Here is a 20,988-nt window from a genome sequence, read left to right as displayed (position 1 = left end):
TTTTCACTTTCACTTACTTAGCTTGCAAATGCAGCTAACTAGTTTAGCTTGCTCAAACAGAGAGGGATGCTATGTTACCTAGCTGGCTATGGCAGTCCAACATTTTGGTTTTATTAATTTATTGGCACCGGGGCCCGCCAGTGTAGCTGCTAAACTGCTTGCCAACTGTACACTGTACTGCATAATTGTAGCAGGTTTACTAACGTGCTGGTTCTAATAGCGATGCTGACATAACGTGAGCTAATGTGGTGACAACGATGTAGGCTGTGTGTAGCGGTTATGATATGAAGGATTGGCTTGGAAAGGTTTTTCCGCCAGGTCACAGTCAGCTGACGTGTTGTGCACTGAAGTCCACAACACGTGAGATGTGAGAGGAGGAGAGCGCATTGATGTGAGAAGGATGTGAGAAGGAATTATCCAGCAATTAAAGGGATTATGCTGTTTGTATGTGGCTGCTATGAAAGTGAGCTGTGTTTACATGTGATCAGGGGTGTATTCATTCCGCCGATTTTGTTGAAAAACATTTATTAAACTGAAGCAAACGGAACGAAACGGGGATAAACATACCTGAATTAGTCCAATAGAAACTCTTGTTTGCAACTGTGGACTAATGACACCCTAGATCAGCTAGATCCAGGCCAGATTGTGCAAGGTGTTATTGAATGTGTCAATGTCTGTCACCTTGATTACTTAAATTTCTCTCAACCTGTGCACCTACATTGTAAACTTTCATTCATAGGCTAGGTTGTAGCAACCTCCTTATGGGTATAGGGAACATGTGAGTATCATGTAGTAGCTTAAACCTATCGATGTTACATTAAGTTGGGTGAATGGAAAATAAATGACGGTCATCCAATATGCTGTAATAGAAATAAGGGCATGCTCAGCAAAAAATAAATAATCCTCCCTCATCTTATATGTCACCGACCGCCACTGGACCGTAGGTAGTGAGGTGGCTTGAAAATACTGAACATTTTTATGGGTCTGACTGACACCTTTTATAAGGTGCACAGGAACGTCTGTAGTGGCTTTGCGTCCGTTTTCATGATGTGATTGTAAATCCAGTTTTATTACATATTTTCTATAAATCGTTTCTCGTTTTGGGTCCCTTCCTTTCGCTGCATGCAATGGGCACTCAGAACAGGAACATAGTGTTCGTCTGGTTTGACATTCCCGATTGCTGACTCGTCAGTAAACATGGTCTGCCGCTGAACACATGCTGCTAATCACAATACAGTCTGGTCTCTAGGCTGTTTCCTAACACAGAGAAGAGAGCTAGTTGTGTTTTGAGGGAGTTTATTTTGTTCACTATTTTATAACCCTTGCCTGGCTTGTTCCTGTGAGGACTGTAAATTGTACTGCTCTCATGTCATGGAGGAACACATTTTCACACCAAGCCTGTACTGTACTTGGATTTTTTTATTAGGATCCCCATAAGCTAACGCCGTAACGCTAGCTAATCTTTCTGGGGTCCAACACCAATTAACAAGACATAACAAGCAACCACAATCAAGACTTCAAACATTCAATAATTAGACAATGCAGATAATTGAAATACCTGACAGGAAACACATTTAACATTCAGTTGATGCTTTCTATTCGCAGTCCAGTCATATGGTCTAAGGCCATACTCGTAGAATGCATGCTGGAAACCCGTTATCAGACCATTTCATGCGAAATAATCCTTGATTTGTACAGATATAATTTACTTAACACAGGCAGCAAGCTTATAGCACAACTATTAGGACCAGTAAATGCAAATGTTTTATCCTTAGGTAGTGGAATAACCTTTTGACTCTTTCCAGACTTCTGGGCACACTCCATACATCAAGCACTTATTCAAAATATGAGCGATTGGGGTAGATATTTGGTTAGCTGTAACTCTAAGCAATTTGGCATCAAGATTATCTGTACCAGGCGACTTGTCATCCAAAAGAGACAACAGCATTCTTTCTATCTCTTCCCGCTCTACTTGATGAAATTCAAACATGCATTGCCTCTCTTTCATGATATAATCTTTTATAAGGGTATATGACATGGAGCCATTAGTTGGAATCATAGCATTCCTCAACTTGTCCACTTTGCCTGTAAAATATTCATTAAAGTAGCATGCGATGTCATGTGGTTTTGTAATAAATATACCCTCTGATTCAATAAAAGAAGAGGACGTTCGAATCCAACACATAATAGTGTTCAACGTTCTCTACAGCTTTTCCCCATCACCCTTTACTTCATCAATGTTGTGCTGATAGAATACCTTCTTTCCTTTGTTTAGCTTGGTCACAAGATTTCTTCATTTACAACAACTTTGCTTATCAAGCAGCGTGCCAGATTTATCTGTTACTTTTTTGGCATCATAACGTTGAATCATTACATTTCTCAGCTCATCATCAGTCCATGGGGCACCCAAACTTAGTGATATTTCAGGATCATCCTCACTTCTAACCATTGCACATTCTTAATCTCATCCACAAATTAGTCCTGATTGAACCCTGTGTAGGACCTGCGGTTGATTATTTTAGGGCCAGTATTTTAGTTTTCCTAGTGAGTGCAACCAAATTATGATCACTGCAACCTAGTGCCACTGATACAATATTCAGCAATGTTAGTAAAAATGTGATCGATACAAGTTGATGATGTGATACCGGACCTATTAGTGAACATTCTGGTTGGTAATGTCATAACTTGGGTCATGTTACATACACTGGCAATAGAAATACGTTTCTTTCTCATTGGACAGTTGGTGTTAAAATAATATATTTTCATATCTCCCCCAAAATATATTTCCCTATTTTCATCAGATACCTTATCCAACATTTCGCAAATTACATCAATATATTTCACATCAGCACTAGGTGGCCTATAGCAGCAACCAACTATTACAGGTTTCAAATGTGGTCAATGCACCTGTACCCATAGCGCCTCTAATCCATTCAACATTAAGTCCTTAGGTTGTTTTGCTGGAATATGACTCTTGATGTAAACTGCAACTCGAACCCCCATATCTATTTCTGTCCCTCCTGAATACATTGTACCATGTATAGAGATCTCAGCATCCTCAAAAGGAGAGTCCAAGTGAGTCTCTGATATTGCCAATACATGAATATTGTTGGACTGCACTACACAGCATACTTCATGAATTTTGTTCCTTAAACTGCATATATTCAAGTGAGCAATAAACAAACCTGTACTTATTTGTCCAAACATGAATCAGCAGTTGGAATCTGAGAGAGAGATACTCAGTCAGTGTGTGTGTGTGTGAGGCTGGAATTACTTGTCTGTCGCTCCTCCTAACTCCATTGGAGGGAGGGTGAACAATCAGTTTGTCATACCTCAGATATGCTATGTCACCTCGTTCTCTTGCAGCCTTCATAGCTGGTATTAGTTCCTTTCTTCTTTGACGGACTGAATCAGAGAAATCCTCATTGATGAAGACAAAGGACCCTTTAAGGCATTTGGCTTTTTCAAGGACTGCAAGTTATCCTTGAACCAGAGAAATTTCACTACAATTGGCCTGGGTCTGTCTCCGTCTCCATTGGCACCACCAGTGCCCCCTGGTTTCCCAGACCGGTGAGCACGTTCCAGCTCTACCTGTTGATCCAGTTGTAGCTCCTCAGAAAACAGCTTTCGAACTTTGACCTCTGATTCAGCCCATGTTTCACTTTAGCTTTGCTGGATACCATCGATATTAAAGATGATTTTTCCTCAATTGTCCATCCAGGTAATCAGCCTTCCCAGACATGTTCTGGAGGCCCTCCCTGACTGTGGTGATTTCATTGCGCATAGAGGAACAGTTTCTGGAGAGTGTATCCTGTGTGGTCTTCAATACATCCACACCGTTATGTGTGAACTGAAGGCTTGTTTTAATGTCTTGTACATCTTTAGTGTCACGATTCCCACCGAAGGTGGCTCCTCTTCCTGTTCGGGCAGCGCTCGGTGGTCGTCGTCACCGGTCTACTAGCATCCACCGTTTCCTTTATGGTTAGTTTTGTCTTATTGGTGACACCTGTTTCTTGTTTAGGTTTTGGTTAGGGCTATTTAAGCCGGTTATGCCCGCCTGCTTTTGTGCGGGCTTGTTCCTCTGTTCATTTTTGTGGTTGTGCTATTTTCTTGTTTTCTCCAGACTGTTTGGGTCCTGTTTCTGGGCCGGTCATTTGTATGCGTCCGGTGTTTTGGCGTGACCGTTTTTTGTGCAGGAATAAACATGATTGTCCTTTACCCTCTGCTCTCTGCGCCTGACTCTGCACCCACTACTCCTAGAAGTGCATAACAGAAGCCCGCACCCCACATGGAGTCAGCAGGAGCAGCGGCCACCCCCCTTCCATCTATGGAGGAGCGCGTCCTCCATCATACGGCCATCCTCCATCGTATCGTGTCGGCGATGGACCAAATGATGGAGAGAATGGACCGATGGGAGGAGTGGTCTCCCTACCTCGCCTCTAGCTCCTCCGACGACTCAACCCACTCCTCCGGCGGCGTCCGGCCCCAGCGCACTTCGTCTTGCGCCCTCGAGGGAGTACGATGGAGCGGCGGCTGGATGCCAGGGATTTTTGCTCCAGCTGTACCTGGCTACTGTTCGGACGACTCCCTCGGGTGAAGAGAGTGTGAGCGTCCTCGTCTCCTGCCTGACGGGAAGAGCCCTGGAGTGGGCCAACGCAGTTTGGAATAGCCCAGACTCTGCTAGGGACCACTACCCAGAGTTCACCCGCCGTTTCCGGGCCGTGTTCGACCACCCTCCAGAAGGTGAACGGCTGTTCCACCTTAGGCAGGAGACGAGGAGAGTGCAAGACTTCTCGCTGGAGTTCCGGACCTTGGCCGCTGGGGCGGGGTGGAATGACAGGGCCCTGATGGATCACTACCGGTGCAGCCTCCTGGAGGACGTCCACAGGGTGCTAGCTTGTCGGGATGCCACGCTCTCCCGCGATGAGCTCCGACTGGACAATCTGCTAGCTGCCCGCGGGCGTTCAGAAAGGGCCCTGTCAGTTCCACCTTCTGGCCCTCCCGCTCCCATACCTATGGAGTTTGGGGGGGCCGCATCGAGGGGGACCAGGAGGAGGAGGCTCCTCCTGCACCAGCTGTGGTCGGAGAGGACACACTTCTGACCGGTGCAGGAAGAGCTCGTCTGGGAGTCGAGAGGGCAGGCAGAACACTTCTCGGTCACCCCAGGTGAGTCAGCACCAAACTCACCCAGAGCTCCCTGTTGGTCACATGTTTTTATTCATTTATTTTTCTGAGTTTTCTCCCTCTCTCCAGCATAAGGCGCTAGTTGATTCAGGCGCAGCTGGGAACTTTATGGATCACTGACTCGCCAGTAGGTTGGGGATTCCGCAGGTGCCGATAGATCCACCCTTCCCGGTGCTATTCCTAGATAGCTGACCGTTAGGGTCAGGGCTGGTTAGGGAGGCCAAGGTTCCACTGGACATGGTAATGCAGGTGAATCATAGGGAACGGATTAGTCTCTTCCTTATCGATTCACCTGCGTTTCCGGTGAATGTGGGGGTTCCCTGGCTGGCTATTCACAATCCCAGGATTTCATGGAAACAGGGGACTCTCCAGGGGTGGTCAGAGGAGTGTTCAGGTAGGTGTATAGGAGTTTCCATCGGTGCCACGTCGGTGGAGAGTTCAGACCAGGTTTACACTGTGCGCATTCCCTCAGAATATGCCAATTTGGCTATCGCTTTCTGTAAGAAGAGGGGGGATTGCGTGATAAACCAGGTAAACGCTGCACTTCCCAGGAGTTACATGTACCCATTGTCACAGGAGGAGATGTTGGCTATGGAGACATATGTCACTGAATCTCTGGGACAGGGGTACATTCGGCCCTCCACGTCACCCGTCTCCTCGAGTTTATTTTTTGTGGGAAAAAAAGGAGGGAGGTCTGCGTCCTTGCAATGATTATCGAGGTCTCAATACGGCTCCCTACGGCCCTACAGACTGTGGAGGCCCTATTTACCCACGTCTTCGGGCACTACGGGGTGCCTGAGGATATCGTTTCTGATCGGGGTCCCCAGTTCACGTCCCGAGTTTGGAGGGCGGAGCGTCTGGGGGTCTCGGTCAGCCTGACCTCGGGTTATCACCCCGAGAGTAATGGGCAGGTGGAGAGAGTGAACCGGGAGGTGGGTAGGTTTCTGCAGTCGTATTGCCAGGACCGGCCAGGAAAATGGGCGAGGTACGTCCCATGGGCGGAGGTGGCTCAGAACTCACTCTGCCACTCCTCCACGAACATGTCACCGTTTGAATGCGTTTTGGGCTACCAGCCGGTCCTGGCACTGTGGCATCAGAGTCAGACCGAGGCTCCTGCGGTGGAGGAGTGGGTGCAGCGCTCTAAGGAGACCTGGAGGGCCGTCCAGGAATCCCTTAAGCAAGCTGGTGGACGGCAGAAGAGGAGCGCTGACCGCAACCGCAGTGAGGCCCCCGTGTTCGCACCTGGGGACAGGGTCTGGCTCTCGACCCGAAACCTGCCTCTCCGCATGCCTTTCCGGAAGCTGGGACTGCAGTGTGTGGGGCCATTTAAAGTCCTGAGGAGGATAAACGAGGTGTGTTATCGATTACAACTCCCGTCTTACTATCGTATTAAACCCTCGTTTCATGTGTCTCTCATCAGGCCGGTGGTAGCTGGTCCCCTGCAGGAAGGTGAGGTGCTGGAGGTCTCTCCGCCCCCTCTGGACATCGAGGGGTCCCCAGCGTACACAGTACGTGCTGTTCTGGACTCTAGACGCCAGGTGAGGGGCCTGCAGTACCTCGTAGACTGGGAGGGGTACGGTCCGGAGGAGAGGTGCTGGGTACCGGTGGGGGAAATATTGGATCTCTCACTACTGAGGGATTTCCATTGCCTCAATCCGGATTGCCCTGCGCCTCGCCCTCTGGGTCGCCCTCGAGGCCGGTGTTGGCGCTCTGCGGGAGGTACTGTCACGAGTCCCACCGAAGGTGGCTCCTCTTCCTGTTCAGGCGGCGCTTGGCGGTCGTCGTCACCAGTCTACTAGCTGCCACCAATCCCCTTTTCCTTTTCTGTTAGTTTTGTCTTATTGGTTACACCTGTATCTTGTGTAGGTTTTGGTTAGGGCTATTTAAGCCGGTTATGCCTGCCTGCTTTTGTGAGGGCTTGTTCCTCTGTTCATTTTTGTGGTTGTGCTATTTTCTTGTTTTCTCCGGACTGTTTGGGTCCTGTTTTTGGGCCGGTCATTTGTATGCGCCTGGTGTTTTGGTGTGACCGTTTTCTGTGCCAGAATAAACACTCCGCACCCACTACTCCTAGAAGTGCATAACATTTAGTTAGGTCGTCCGGTTTGTTGGTCAAAAATGTTCTGCTTCTCCAAGAGTTCACATACCTGCCCAGCAGAGATGTGATCCTCTTCTTTTTTCGGCGGCATGATAGTAATGATAGTAGGACGAGCCGCTATTCACTCCGTGAAATGAGAGACGCCAGCAGTAGAAAACCGAGACAAATTGAAGTGCGGCCCTAGCCACAAGGGCTAACTGCTTAGCGTGCTTGGTATCCTGCAATAGTAGCCCAGGTTGCTTAGCTTGATAACTAGCAGCTAGGCTAGCTGCTTTGCCAATGTATTACCACCACCTTATTTGAGCTAGGATCCCGGGACATATATCAGTGGTCCCAGCATTAACGCTAACTGCGTCCCAGGATCTAGATATGAATAAGGAAACTATTGTAAACTATTTTTAGATAACTAGTTAGTTTGTTGTTAAAGTAAAAGAAACCGAGTCTCTAGTCTTGTACTGCGCGTGTTGATGAGAATGAGGGTACATAAACACAGTGCAGTGAAGCTGCCCACCTATTGTTTTATCTTCATGGATAAAAGTACCAAAAATGGATTGAGGGCAGATTCCCTCAGTCAAATTATTATTTGAAGAGTTGGAGGAACATCAACCTACCCCAACAGTGACAGACAAACATTTAATTTCAGGGCATGAAACAACAAGCCTAACAACAATAACCTCAGGGAAGCAATGGTCCTCAAAGGAGTCCTGTAATAATCATGATTAAAGAGAACTGGCAACTGAAAGCTGAGAAGGCGCAAGTTGTGCCATTTTAGAATTTCTTTTTTTGCCTTCTGGAATGTTATGTTTGGCTTCTCATACAAAGCGGTTCACCTGGCAATTAGAGTAAAGGAAACTCCACTGTCCTCTGCCAATACCTGCTCTTGTTGACTTCCTTCAACCTGGTCAGAGCTGTAGCCTTCCCACTCTTTGTGGGCCCTATAGTAAACAATGATATTTGTTTTTTGGTTATGTTCTGTAATACATATATTGCAACACAAATTATATTTTCTACATGACTGCTTAGTCAATTTGGCATGTGTTTTCATGTTACCAAGGCAAATTAGTTTTATACCAAGCCTAGACGTGTTATCATTGCCCTAGTACAGCCTCAGACAATTAATAATCTCCTCATATTGTGTTAAGCAGCCTTTTGATATTAGACCTCAGGCACTCTGTGTCATCATAACTAAATACATAAACAGTTATAAAGACAGACACCCTCACAGCAACTAAGCAACAATAATACATATACATCTACTAAGTAGGCTAATTAATGAATTATGCATGTATTACGCATTAACATGCATTTTATGAGTTGAAGTATATTATGGCATTATGATGACAATGTTACCTGGTCATATCAAGGTGCAGCAGCTAAACTACTCTCTCTCTCTCTCTCTATATATATATATATATATATATATATACATACAGTGGGGCAAAAAAGTATTTAGTCAGCCACCAATTGTGCAAGTTCTCCCACTTAAAAAGACCAGAGAGGCCTGTAATTTTCATCATAGGTACACTTCAACTATGACAGACAAAATGAGAAAAAAAAATCCAGAAAATCACATTGTAGGATTTTTAATTCATTAATTTGCAAATGATGGCGGAAAATAAGTATTTGGTCACCTACAAACAAGCAAGATTTCTGGCTCTCACAGACCTGTAACTTCTTCTTTAAGAGGCTCCTCTGTCCTCCACTCGTTACCTGTATTAATGGCACCTGTTTGAACTTGTTATCAGTATAAAGGACACCTGTCCACAACCTCAAACAGTCAAACTCCAAACTCCACTATGGCCAAGACCAAAGAGCTGTCAAAGGACACCAGAAACAAAATTGTAGACCTGCACCAGGCTGGGAAGACTGAATCTGCAATAGGTAAGCAGCTTGGTTTGAAGAAATCAACTGTGGGAGCAATTATTAGGAAATGGAAGACATACAAGACCACTGATAATCTCCCTCGATCTGGGGCTCCACGCAAGATCTCACCCCGTGGGGTCAAAATGATCACAAGAACGGTGGGCAAAAATCCCAGAACCACACTGGGGGACCTAGTGAATGACCTGCAGAGAGCTGGGACCAAAGTAACAAAGCCTACCATGAGTAACACACTACGCCGCCAGGGACTCAAATCCTGCAGTGCCAGACGTGTCCCCCTGCTTATGCCAGTACATGTCCAGGCCCATCTGAAGATTGCTATGTGATTTTCTGGATTTTTTTTCTCATTTTGTCTGTCATAGTTGATGTGTACCTATGATGAAAATTACAGGCCTCTCTCATCTTTTTAAGTGGGAGAACTTGCACAATTGGTGGCTGACTAAATACTTTTTTGCCCCACTGTATATATACACTGAACAAAAATATAAACGCAACATGTAAAGTGTTGGTCCCATGTTTCATGAGCTGAAATAAAAGATCCCAGAAATGTTCTGTATGCACAAAAAAGCTTATTTCTCTCAAATTTTGTGCACACATTTGTTTACATCCCTGTTAGTGAGCATTTCTTTTTTGCCAAGATAATCCATCCACTGGTTAGGTGTGGCATATCAAGAAACTGATTAAACAGCATGATCTTAACACAGGTGCACCTTGTGCTGGGGACAATAAAAGGCCACTCTAAAATGTGCAGTTTTGTCACACAACACTGCCACAGATGTCTCAGGTTTTGAGGGAAAGTGCAATTGACATTCTGACTGCAGGAATGTCCACCATAGCTGTTGCTAGAGAATTGAATGTTCATTTCTCTACCATAAGCTGCATCCAACATCGTTTTAGAGAATTTGGCCGTATGTCTAACCAGTCTCACAACCGCAGACCACGTACAACCACGCCAGCCCAGGACCTCCACATCCAGCCTCATCACCTGTGGGATCGTCTGAGACCAGCCACTCAGCCAGCTGATGAAACGGTGGGTTTGCACAACCTAAACATTTCTGCACAAATGGCCCGAAACCGTTTCAGGGAAGCTCATCTGCATCCTCTGCATCTTCACCGGGGTCTTGACCTGACTGCAGTACGGTGTCGTAACCGACATCAGAGGGGAAATGCTCATCTTCGATGGCTACCAGCACGCTGGATAATTGTGCTCTTCACCGGATACTGACGGTTTTTCTGATCCACAACCCTACTTTTCTTTTTGAAGGTTTCTGTAACCAACAGATGCATGTCTGTATTCCATAGATCAATTAATTTATTTCAATTGATTGATTCCCTTATATCAGTGTAGAATAAACCTACTGGTACTTGCCTCAGTGGCACTGACTTGATAGCCTGTTGCTTAGTGTTATAGCCCCATCCCAAGGTCTCTTTATGAAAGAACATTCTATTTATTTATTTATTTTTTGCAAATGTTTAGTAAAAAATATTATGGTAATTAAATAATTAATTAAATTGAGCCGCACATAATTTTTTTTATGGTAATTACATTACATTATTTGAAGACTGGAATATGTGGTTTATCACCGGGGAATTAACTGTGGTGGTGTGCTAGTACAAGTAGCGTTATTGAATGAAAAACACTCACTCGTCGTTCTCTTGCCCGCACATGATTTGGGTAAACCCGTTCATGGAATCAGGAAGTAATAATTTGCAGCTGTTCCCCTGGTGAGAAACTTTCCTGTACTGGGGCAGTCGAAGCTTTTGTTTTGTATCCGCAAATATAGGCTATTAGAGTTACACACTGGAAAATATAATATTCGTGGACGGGTGCCTATCTTTTGGTGTGAGTCTTTTTAGTGTGCCTTTTTATTCTCTGAAAGTACCCGGAAGACTTGAATTTGACACCTTGGCTTAGGTAGGGTAAGTAGAATGGATGTTCCTCACCTGACAGAAGATGAAATGGCAGATATTAAAAAGGAGGTAAGTTGCCTATTTGTCTGACTAACAATTCAACTGTCAGGGAGTCTGTTTTACAATAATGATTTGCCAGAATGTTGTTAACTTATAGAGATGAGAACTTTAAATGTAGAAATGCGCAAAATGAAGAAGTGAAAGTAACCAACTTATGCCGCACCCTAGCAGGGCCGACCAAACCAGGGCACTAGGGGGTCCCAGAGTCCAAATGTTTTATTTTTTAGGAAGTCAGTCAGGCAGGGTCTCAACTTAATGTTGAGAGATATCATATTAGAACACACAACATGCAATTTCGAAATTTGGTAGTTCATTAGAAATGTTCCTCTTGTTAATTCAGTCACATACAGTCAAATCAATTAGCCCATGTAAGCTAACATGTTATAGATTGCTAGGTAAGTTAGTGTAGCAATCCCTCCCTAGTAATCATGGCCAAATTACTGACGGGCTCTGACCTCCAGTGGGCCTCCATGGATTTAGTTAGTCACTCTCACTACTTTAGGGCTCCCAAAGCCTTCCCACTGGGCACAGATGACAGTTCAATGTCTGGATTTGATTTACATTTGGTTGACTTGTCAACTAACATGAATTCAATGTGAAATCAAAAAAAGAATGTCACCATGTCATTGGATTTAGGTTAAAAGTTGGGTGAAGAAAATATGACATTTCAAACGAAATCAGTTTTCCATGATGATTCAACATCTTCACATATCTTTTTGGTTGAAATTACGTGGAAACAACAATGGTGAATGACTTAATACATATTTAAAACTGGCAATCAGAATGTGTTCTTAGGTGTCAAGTTATATGGCGACGATTGGATGTTTTAAGTGTAATTACTTTGAAAAAAGTATTATTTCAAGACACTAAAAAAAAGATTGTTTATTTAGAATTATAAAAGGTAAACAATGTATATTTGTCCGGCCCGTGGCCCACAACTCGGATTATGTACGAAGCCCAAATGTTTGAGCACCCATGCTCTATAGGCTACCCAATTTTTACTGTAGCCTATATGTGTGTATAGTGTAAATAACGTTGAGTAATGATGTGCATATTATAACTAACCCCTTTCTCATAATGATCAACAAAGGCATACCCTTCCTCTAATTATTCTTTGTCCAGACATGTTTACCTGTCCTTCAGTACAGTTACAGTATTGCCATCAGCAGTCTGTCCCCTGGTCACACACACTTGATAAAACACATATTAGCAAATTATGTCCCTATATAACATACAGATTGTCCAGAACCCAACCCTCAACACAACACAAAACACCCACAGTTTCCATCTGGCTCATCTCTGTCCAGGTCCTAACGAGGCTGCGACCGTACCTCTGTGACAAGATCCGGGTCGACCGCCATTTTGACTACCTGCGCTCGCGCAAGATCCTTACGCGGGACGACACAGAGGAGATCAGCTGCAGGAGCACGCAGAGTAAACGGACAGGCATGCTGCTGGACTACCTGGCTGAGAACCCTCGGGGGCTGGACGCCCTGGTCGAGTCCATCCAGCAAGGACGTACCCTCAACTTCATCATCACCAAGATCACTGATGAGGTGCAGAAAGTGAAGAATGAGAGGATAGAGGCTCTCAGAGGTACGTTGTGTGTCTGTGTGTTGTTTTTTATAATTTGTTTGAATTCATATAATGAAAGTACTGCAGTGAACCACACTTGAGTGACGAGTAATCTTGCATGAGACCTGAATATTTGTGTTAGCTCCCTAAGCTAATAGGCTTTAGCTCAGTGTGCTAACACCGTCTTAGAATCATTATCATGACCATCTCCCTTGGGTCCTCTACAGCAGGGGCATCCAGTTCCTCCTCGGGCTTCCTGCCAACCCAGGACACATCCAGGGCCGCTAAAGACCTGTCCAGGATGCTGTCATATGAAACCAACCTGGCATCCACCATACCGTACAACGGAGAAGGGAGCCCATCCACCTCTGACGCCCTAAGATCCCTCAACCTGCCCGCTGCCTCCAGCCAAGGGAAGGAGGTGTCATCATCCATGGGAGGAGATAGCATGGTTGCGTCTTCATCCCAGGCCTCGTCCAAACTGCCCAGGCCTGGAGACCCAGGAGCTCCCCACCTGCCACAGGAGGCCTTATCTAACATGGATGCTGGACCACACAGGAGCACAGCGATCAGCGGAGGGGACGCCAACTTCCAGCCCCTGAGGTCACGCTCCATCCCCCCCACTTCCACATCATACAGGGACCTCTCGCCTCGGCCCCCACCGAAATCTTACTGAGGATCGCCCCTTGCCCTGGAATGTCTCCCACATCATTACTCATCAAACATTCACACTTCAATTTTATTGTTTGTACCAGTTTGTGTTTTCTCAAGGGTTTTAGTTCAGTGATACGTCAAACAAATAGCAACTCGTAAAGTATATTCCATGCCTTACATTATACTCGGGATTATTAGAAAGCTGGACACGCTTATTTCGAATTCACTGAAGAAACCATACAAGTAACTACTTACTAATCATGTCTCAATCATAAGCTGTACCATCATGAATTTTACTCTGCTCCTATCAAGTCATATTTCATAAGATGCCCCTTACCCACAGAGAGACAGATTGAGATAGCTACACGTTATCCTGAACTTGGACTAAAGTTGTAGGTCATCATTCTCCATCAACACTACTGCTCATCTATTTTCCTATGAATTATGGGTGTCTGAGTACTTCATGAGAGACTGGCATCAACATGCCACACCATGAATTATGGGGGTGTGAGTTCTTCATGAGAGACTGGCATCAACATGCCACACCATGGCAGCTACAGTAGAGCTGTTTCCTTGTAAGGAGCCCAGAGCATCAGAAGACAACTTCTCTGTATTGACACATAACACTGGAATTAATGGTTCAGCATATGCTTTATGGTACACAAACTGTAGCCACAAACTTTGGTAGACCTACGCTGAAATGGTTAATGTTTTTACTCTAGACTAAAGTATTGTTATACTATAGATACATTTTCTTATTGTGAAAGGGCATGAATGTGTAATGTAGTACAACGGTGTTACTTATTATTCAGAAAGTGAACTTTAATACCTGCTATTTTGATAATTAATTTACCAGTACTTTTTATATTTGAGATATTGAAAATGTAGACCTTCTATAAATAAATCAAAGGAATATGAGACACAGGAGACATTTCCTGTAAAATGTGTGATTCATTAATGTTTGTTAAAGATGGCTCACAGGAATACATTCTATCCTTATTTTCTGAAGTTTCATTGTGATTTTATGACAATTAGATTAGGCAATTACATGCATGAAACTTAAGCTGATCAGTAACATAGGCCTACTCTATTAGATATTTTTGTTTTGGGAAAATAGGTCAATCTTAGAATGCTGCTCGAGAATGACAGTCACAGTGATTGAGTGTCTCCTTCCCTGTCCTGTCCAATGTTGACAGAATAAATGAGATGTGTCACATGTTAAACAAGCTGCTCTGTATAGCGTAAGCAAGTGCTTCTCTGGAATACAGGTAAGTAATAAACCGTCGCCATTCCAATTATGTAAAAATAAATTGAGTAGGCTTAACCTATCAAAGTGTTACGACGATGAAGATGTTTATTATTACAGCTGCTTCCCCATTCAAAAGCCTGCATTAACACTGAGGTTGGCGCTAAACTAAAGGATAGGGCTACGTAAACAGGGCTATCGCAGACAACCCTGAGGCTACGGCTCAAGACAGGAACAAGTACAAGAAGTACCACAATGACCTCTGCAGAGTCATCAAATGAGCAAAAGGACAATATAGGAATAATGTGGGATCATATTATACAGGATCAAATTAAATTGTATTAGTCGCATACACATATTTAGTAGATGTTATTTCTGTCATACCCTGATCTGTTTCACCTGTCTTTGTGCTTGTCTCCACCCCCCTCCAGGTGTCGCTCATTATCTCCAGTGTCTTTTTGCTCGTCAAGCCTAACAGCGTTTTTCCCCTTGCTCCTGTCTGTTTCTAGTTGTCCCGGTTTTGACCTTTTTGCCTGCACTGATGCTGAGTATGCCTGCCGTTTCTACCTTGTCATACCACCCTGAATTATTGACCTCTGCCTACCCTGAACCCGACACTGCCTGCCGTTCTGTACCTTTTGGACTCTTTCCTGTTGCGAAATGCTTGTGTTCCTAGCTCCAACTGTGTAGTAATATCTAACAATACGCACAAATCTAAAATGTAAAAGAATGAGATTAAGTCATATAGAAATATTAGGAGGAGTAATATCGGAGTCCGGAGTATAAAAAGCCTATATACAGTACCAGTCAAAAGTTTGGACACCTACTCATTCAAGGGTTTTTCTTAATTTTTACTATTTTAAAATTGTAGAATAATAGTGAAGACATCAAAACTATGAAAAAACAGTGTCAAACAAATCATAATAGATTTGAGATTCTTCAAAGTAGCCACCCTATGCCTTGATGACAGCTTTGTACAGTCTTGGCATTCTCTCAAACAGCTTCATTATGTATGCGGCACCGGAGAAGATGGTTGACTTGCTCCTAAACGATTATTTTTATGTTCCTTTTTTTGCGTTGTTTGTAACTTTTTTTACTTATTTTGTACATAATTTTGCAGCTACCGTCTCTTTTGACCGAAAATAACTTCTGGACATTAGAACAGCGGTTAGTCACCACGAACTGGCAGAAGCTTTTTTATCCTTTAACGAGTCCGATGAGCCCGACATGATCGACATACTTCTTTCCCAGGGAACAGGCCCAAATCCACGTCATTTCCGTGAAGAGACGACAAAGAAAAAGAGGATGGAGGTCAGACTGCCTTCAGAGAATTCGTAGGCAATCGAATAAACACCCCCATGCCTTCCATTCTTCTAGCTAACATGCAATCATTGGAAAATAAAATTGACGACCTATGAGGAAGATTAAACTACCAACGGGACATTAAAAACGAATATCTTATGCTTCATGGAGTCGTGGCTGAACATTATCAACATACAGCTGGCTATTTATATGCTGTATTGGCAGGATAGAACAGCGGAGTCTGGTAAGACAAGGGGTGGAGGACTATGCATATGTAAACAACAGCTGGTGCACGATATCTAAGGAAGTCAAGGTTTTGCTCGCCTGAGGTAAAGTATCGCATGATAAGCTGTCAACCACACCATCTACCAAGAGAGTTTTCATCTTGTAACGTTCGTCGTCCTCCTCCGATGAGGAGTAAGACAGATCGGACCAATTTGCAGCGTGGTAAGTGTCCATAATTTAAAAAGAAAAACTGAACACTACAAAATAACAATGTGAAACAAACGAAACAGTCCTGTGTGGCACAAACACGGAAAATAAACACCCACAACTCAAAAGTGAAACCAGGCTACCTAATTATGATTCTCAATCAGGGACAACGATTGACAGCTGCCTCTGATTGAGAACCATACTAAGCCGAACACAGAAATCCCAAATTATAGAAAAACGAACATAGACAACCCACCCAACTCACGCCCTGACCATACTAAAACAAAGATATAATAACAGAACTAAGGTCAGAACGTGACACATCTGTATTTTTTGTAGCTGTCTACATACCACCACAGATCGATGCTGGCACTAATACCGCACTCAATGAGCTGTATTCCGCCATGAGCAAACAGGAAAATGCTCACCCAGAGGAGGCGCTCCTAGTGGCCGGGGACTTAATGCAGGGAAACTTAAATCTGTTTAAGCAAATTTCTATCAGGATGTTAAATGTGCAACCAGGTGGAAAAAAACTCTAGACCACCTTTACTCCACACACAGAGACGCGTACAAAGCTCTCTCTTGCCCTCCATTTGGCAAATCCGGACATAATTCTATCCTCATGATTAAAGCAGGAAGCACCAGTGACTCGGTCAATAAAAAAGTGGTCAGATGAAGCAGATGCTAAGCTACAGGACTGTTTTGCTAGCACAGACTGGAATATGTTCCGGGATTCTTCCTATGGCATTGAGGAGTACACCACATCAGTCAATGGCTTCATCAATAAGTGCATCGAGGACGTCATCCCCTGACGTCTGACCTTGTATATAGTATGCTCACTTACTTTAACCTGTTCTTCTTCTTCTTATTTTTTATATATTGTGTGTTTTTGTTCTACCTTGTTATTTGTAGTACTACATTGTTATTGATTACTGCATTGTTGGGGTTAAAGCTGGCAAGAAAGGCATTTCACTGTACTTGTGCATGTGAGAAAATAATAATAATAATAAAACTGAGGCGATAAAGTGGGATTTCACTATTATGGAAGTTCCTAGAATGAGCATGTATAAAATATATATTTTTAAAATTAAAATATAATCTGAAATGGTTTGTGTTATGCAGAATTCATGTATGTATCTATTACATGTTTGTTTTCCTCGGTTTCTTTTGGATTGAGTAACGAGATGATGGAGACCTTCAAAGAGGAAAACCTGATGGTGTTTAAACACCTCTTCTTGAAAGAACATAAAGATCAGCCTGTGGACAGATATGCCATGTACACCAAAACAGTTGTATATGACCACCTCTATTGCATCATCAATTGCGCAATGTAGACTTCAATTTACCTAAAGTCAGTGAAGTATTTCCCACTGTTCATTGACTGCCAGTGTAGATTCATTGTCTTCTGCAGATTACAGTGCAGTATTTAAAGCACACTGTAGTTTATTCACCAATGTGTCATCTACATCAATTACACAGTCATGTGGGACCTATCAAACAGTGGAGCAAAGGTGTTGTTTACAGTGTTGTTTATAGTGAAACTGTAATATATGCACCCAGAGACAGTTTGGAAGTCTGTGGTAAGTGTTGCAACCGAGGACAGAATTCAGCACTCGGCAGTCCCGTTCTCTGAGTTTGTGTGGCCTACCACTTCGCAGCTGAGCTGCTGTTGCTCCTAGATGTTTCCATTTCAGAATAACAGCATTTACAGTCCACAGGGGCAGCTCTAGCAGAGTAGAAATTAAATGAACACAACATAGTACGTTTCCTCATTTGCCAAGTACATGTTTGTATATGTTGAGTTGAGTTTAAATAATGTATTTATTTTTACTGGGACAGTGCACATTAAACAACATTTCGTGTAAAAATGCCAATTTTAGCCAGCTGGCTAATTTTCAACCGCAGTCCCTGGGCAGGTTATTAAAAACAATTACAATACAGACAATCAATGAGCAGTGAGCACACACAGAGCAACATAGGACAAGCAAGACATAGCATACAGACAGAACAACATACCACAAAAAGCAACAAGACAAAATCCATAAAAGCAACAAAGTGTTTCCACACCTCACAAGCTACAGACAACAGACAACATGGAAAGCGGCAATACACAGCTAGGGATTATGTCCACAAATCTGATTGGGCTTTAGCCATGTCTTCATGTTTTTTGTGAAAGTGTGATAGATGGTGCAGTTACATGTGTCTGATGGCAGTGTGTTCCAGACATGGGAAGCTCTCACAGAGAAAGCAGATTGACTAAAGGTGCCTTAAAATCAGATACCACCTGGAGCTTCTCCCCTGACACATAGACATCTGGCTCAGTAGCATCGGTTGCCCTCTTTGTGAAGAACATGCACATTGAGATGCAAACACGAGTCACTGAGCCACTTTGTAACCTGGACCATTACAGTAGTGAGTTCTTGTGCAGCTTGTTGTTTGCTCTTTGCATGCACATATATCACTGTATCATCTGCATACATTTGAACTTCAGACCCAGTACATACAAGCTGAACATGAGGGTTTCAGTATTGACCCTTGGGGCATGATATGTTAATCATATCATGTCTCACTATACACTATTTTCCTATTTTCAGTTCATAAACCTGCAGAACGTGACAGCAGGGAACCATGCATATGAGAAGATAAAGGGGGAGTACACCCCTCTGACCCTCTCAGAAATTCTACTGGAAACGCAGCATCTCTCCTGGCAACTACATCTTTGACATAGACTGATACGTCGACAAAGGTACAAGAGCACACCATTTCATGAATTTGTATTTTTTTTGTGATAGCCTCAAGTGTTCTGAACGAGAGGATAATAATACGGTTTAGATAGCTTTAAAAAAAAATATATATATATATACAGTGCCTTGCGAAAGTATTCGGCCCCCTTGAACTTTGCGACCTTTTGCCACATTTCAGGCTTCAAACATAAAGATATAAAACTGTATTTTTTTGTGAAGAATCAACAACAAGTGGGACACAATCATGAAGTGGAACGACATTTATTGGATATTTCAAACTTTTTTAACAAATCAAAAACTGAAAAATTGGGCGTGCAAAATTATTCAGCCCCTTTACTTTCAGTGCAGCAAACTCTCTCCAGAAGTTCAGTGAGGATCTCTGAATGATCCAATGTTGACCTAAATGACTAATGATGATAAATACAATCCACCTGTGTGTAATCAAGTCTTCGTATAAATGCACCTGCACTGTGATAGTCTCAGAGGTCCGTTAAAAGCACAGAGAGCATCATGAAGAACAAGGAACACACCAGGCAGGTCCGAGATACTGTTGTGAAGAAGTTAAAAGCCGGATTTGGATACAAAAAGATTTCCCAAGCTTTAAACATCCCAAGGAGCACTGTGCAAGCGATAATATTGAAATGGAAGGAGTATCAGACCACTGCAAATCTACCAAGACCTGGCCGTCCCTCTAAACTTTCAGCTCATACAAGGAGAAGACTGATCAGAGATGCAGCCAAGAGGCCCATGATCACTCTGGATGAACTGCAGAGATCTACAGCTGAGGTGGGAGACTCTGTCCATAGGACAACAATCAGTCGTATATTGCACAAATCTGGCCTTTATGGAAGAGTGGCAAGAAGAAAGCCATTTCTTAAAGATATCCATAAAAAGTGTTGTTTAAAGTTTGCCACAAGCCACCTGGGAGATACACCAAACATGTGGAAGAAGGTGCTCTGGTCAGATGAAACCAAAATTGAACTTTTTGGCAACAATGCAAAACGTTATGTTTGGCGTAAAAGCAACACAGCTCATCACCCTGAACACACCATCCCCACTGTCAAACATGGTGGTGGCAGCATCATGGTTTGGGCCTGCTTTTCTTCAGCAGGGACAGGGAAGATGGTTAAAATGTATGGGAAGATGGATGGAGCCAAATACAGGACCATTCTGGAAGAAAACCTGATGGAGTCTGCAAAAGACCTGAGACTGGGACGGAGATTTGTCTTCCAACAAGACAATGATCCAAAACATAAAGCAAAATCTACAATGGAATGGTTCAAAAATAAACATATCCAGGTGTTAGAATGGCCAAGTCAAAGTCCAGACCTGAATCCAATCGAGAATCTGTGGAAAGAACTGAAAACTGCTGTTCACAAATGCTCTCCATCCAACCACACTGAGCTCGAGCTGTTTTGCAAGGAGGAATGGGAAAAAGTCTCTCGATGTGCAAAATTGATAGAGGCATACCCCAAGCGACTTACAGCTGTAATCGCAGCAAAAGGTGGCGCTACAAAGTATTAACTTAAGGGGGCTGAATAATTTTGCACGCCCAATTTTTCAGTTTTTGATTTGTTAAAAAAGTTTGAAATAACCAATAAATGTCGTTCCACTTCATGATTGTGTCCCACTTGTTGTTGATTCTTCACAAAAAAATACAGTTTTATATCTTTATGTTTGAAGCCTGAAATGTGGCAAAAGGTCGCAAAGTTCAAGGGGGCCGAATACTTTCGCAAGGCACTGTATAAGGGAGAAGAATCTGGAGTTTTAATATATGCACGCACATCGACTGTGTGCATATATTACAGTTGGCACTATGCACTGGGGCAGGTAGGGTCCTCTTGGCATCCGCCAAACCCAGATTCATCCCTCGGACTCCCAGGTGGTGAAGCAGGATTCATCAC

General features: G+C 43.5%; 1 protein-coding gene across 1 annotated transcript; it reads left to right on the top strand.

Annotated features, from left to right (window-relative positions):
• The first annotated feature begins 10,770 nt into the window (after positions 1–10,770).
• Positions 10,771–14,303, top strand: LOC110530518 (B-cell lymphoma/leukemia 10). Its single transcript, XM_021613671.3, has 3 exons — positions 10,771–11,140; positions 12,439–12,727; positions 12,934–14,303. The coding sequence occupies exons 1-3, from the start codon at positions 11,090–11,092 to the stop codon at positions 13,380–13,382; spliced, it is 789 nt and encodes a 262-aa protein (XP_021469346.1). The 5' UTR covers positions 10,771–11,089; the 3' UTR covers positions 13,383–14,303.
• Positions 14,304–20,988: the final 6,685 nt, after the last annotated feature.

Source organism: Oncorhynchus mykiss, chromosome 8, assembly GCF_057628025.1.
Source record: "Oncorhynchus mykiss isolate SJ-2025 chromosome 8, ASM5762802v1, whole genome shotgun sequence".
Lineage (NCBI taxonomy): Eukaryota > Metazoa > Chordata > Actinopteri > Salmoniformes > Salmonidae > Oncorhynchus > Oncorhynchus mykiss.
Note: the sequence above shows the minus strand (reverse complement) of the source record. Positions and strands in the feature narration are given on the sequence as shown.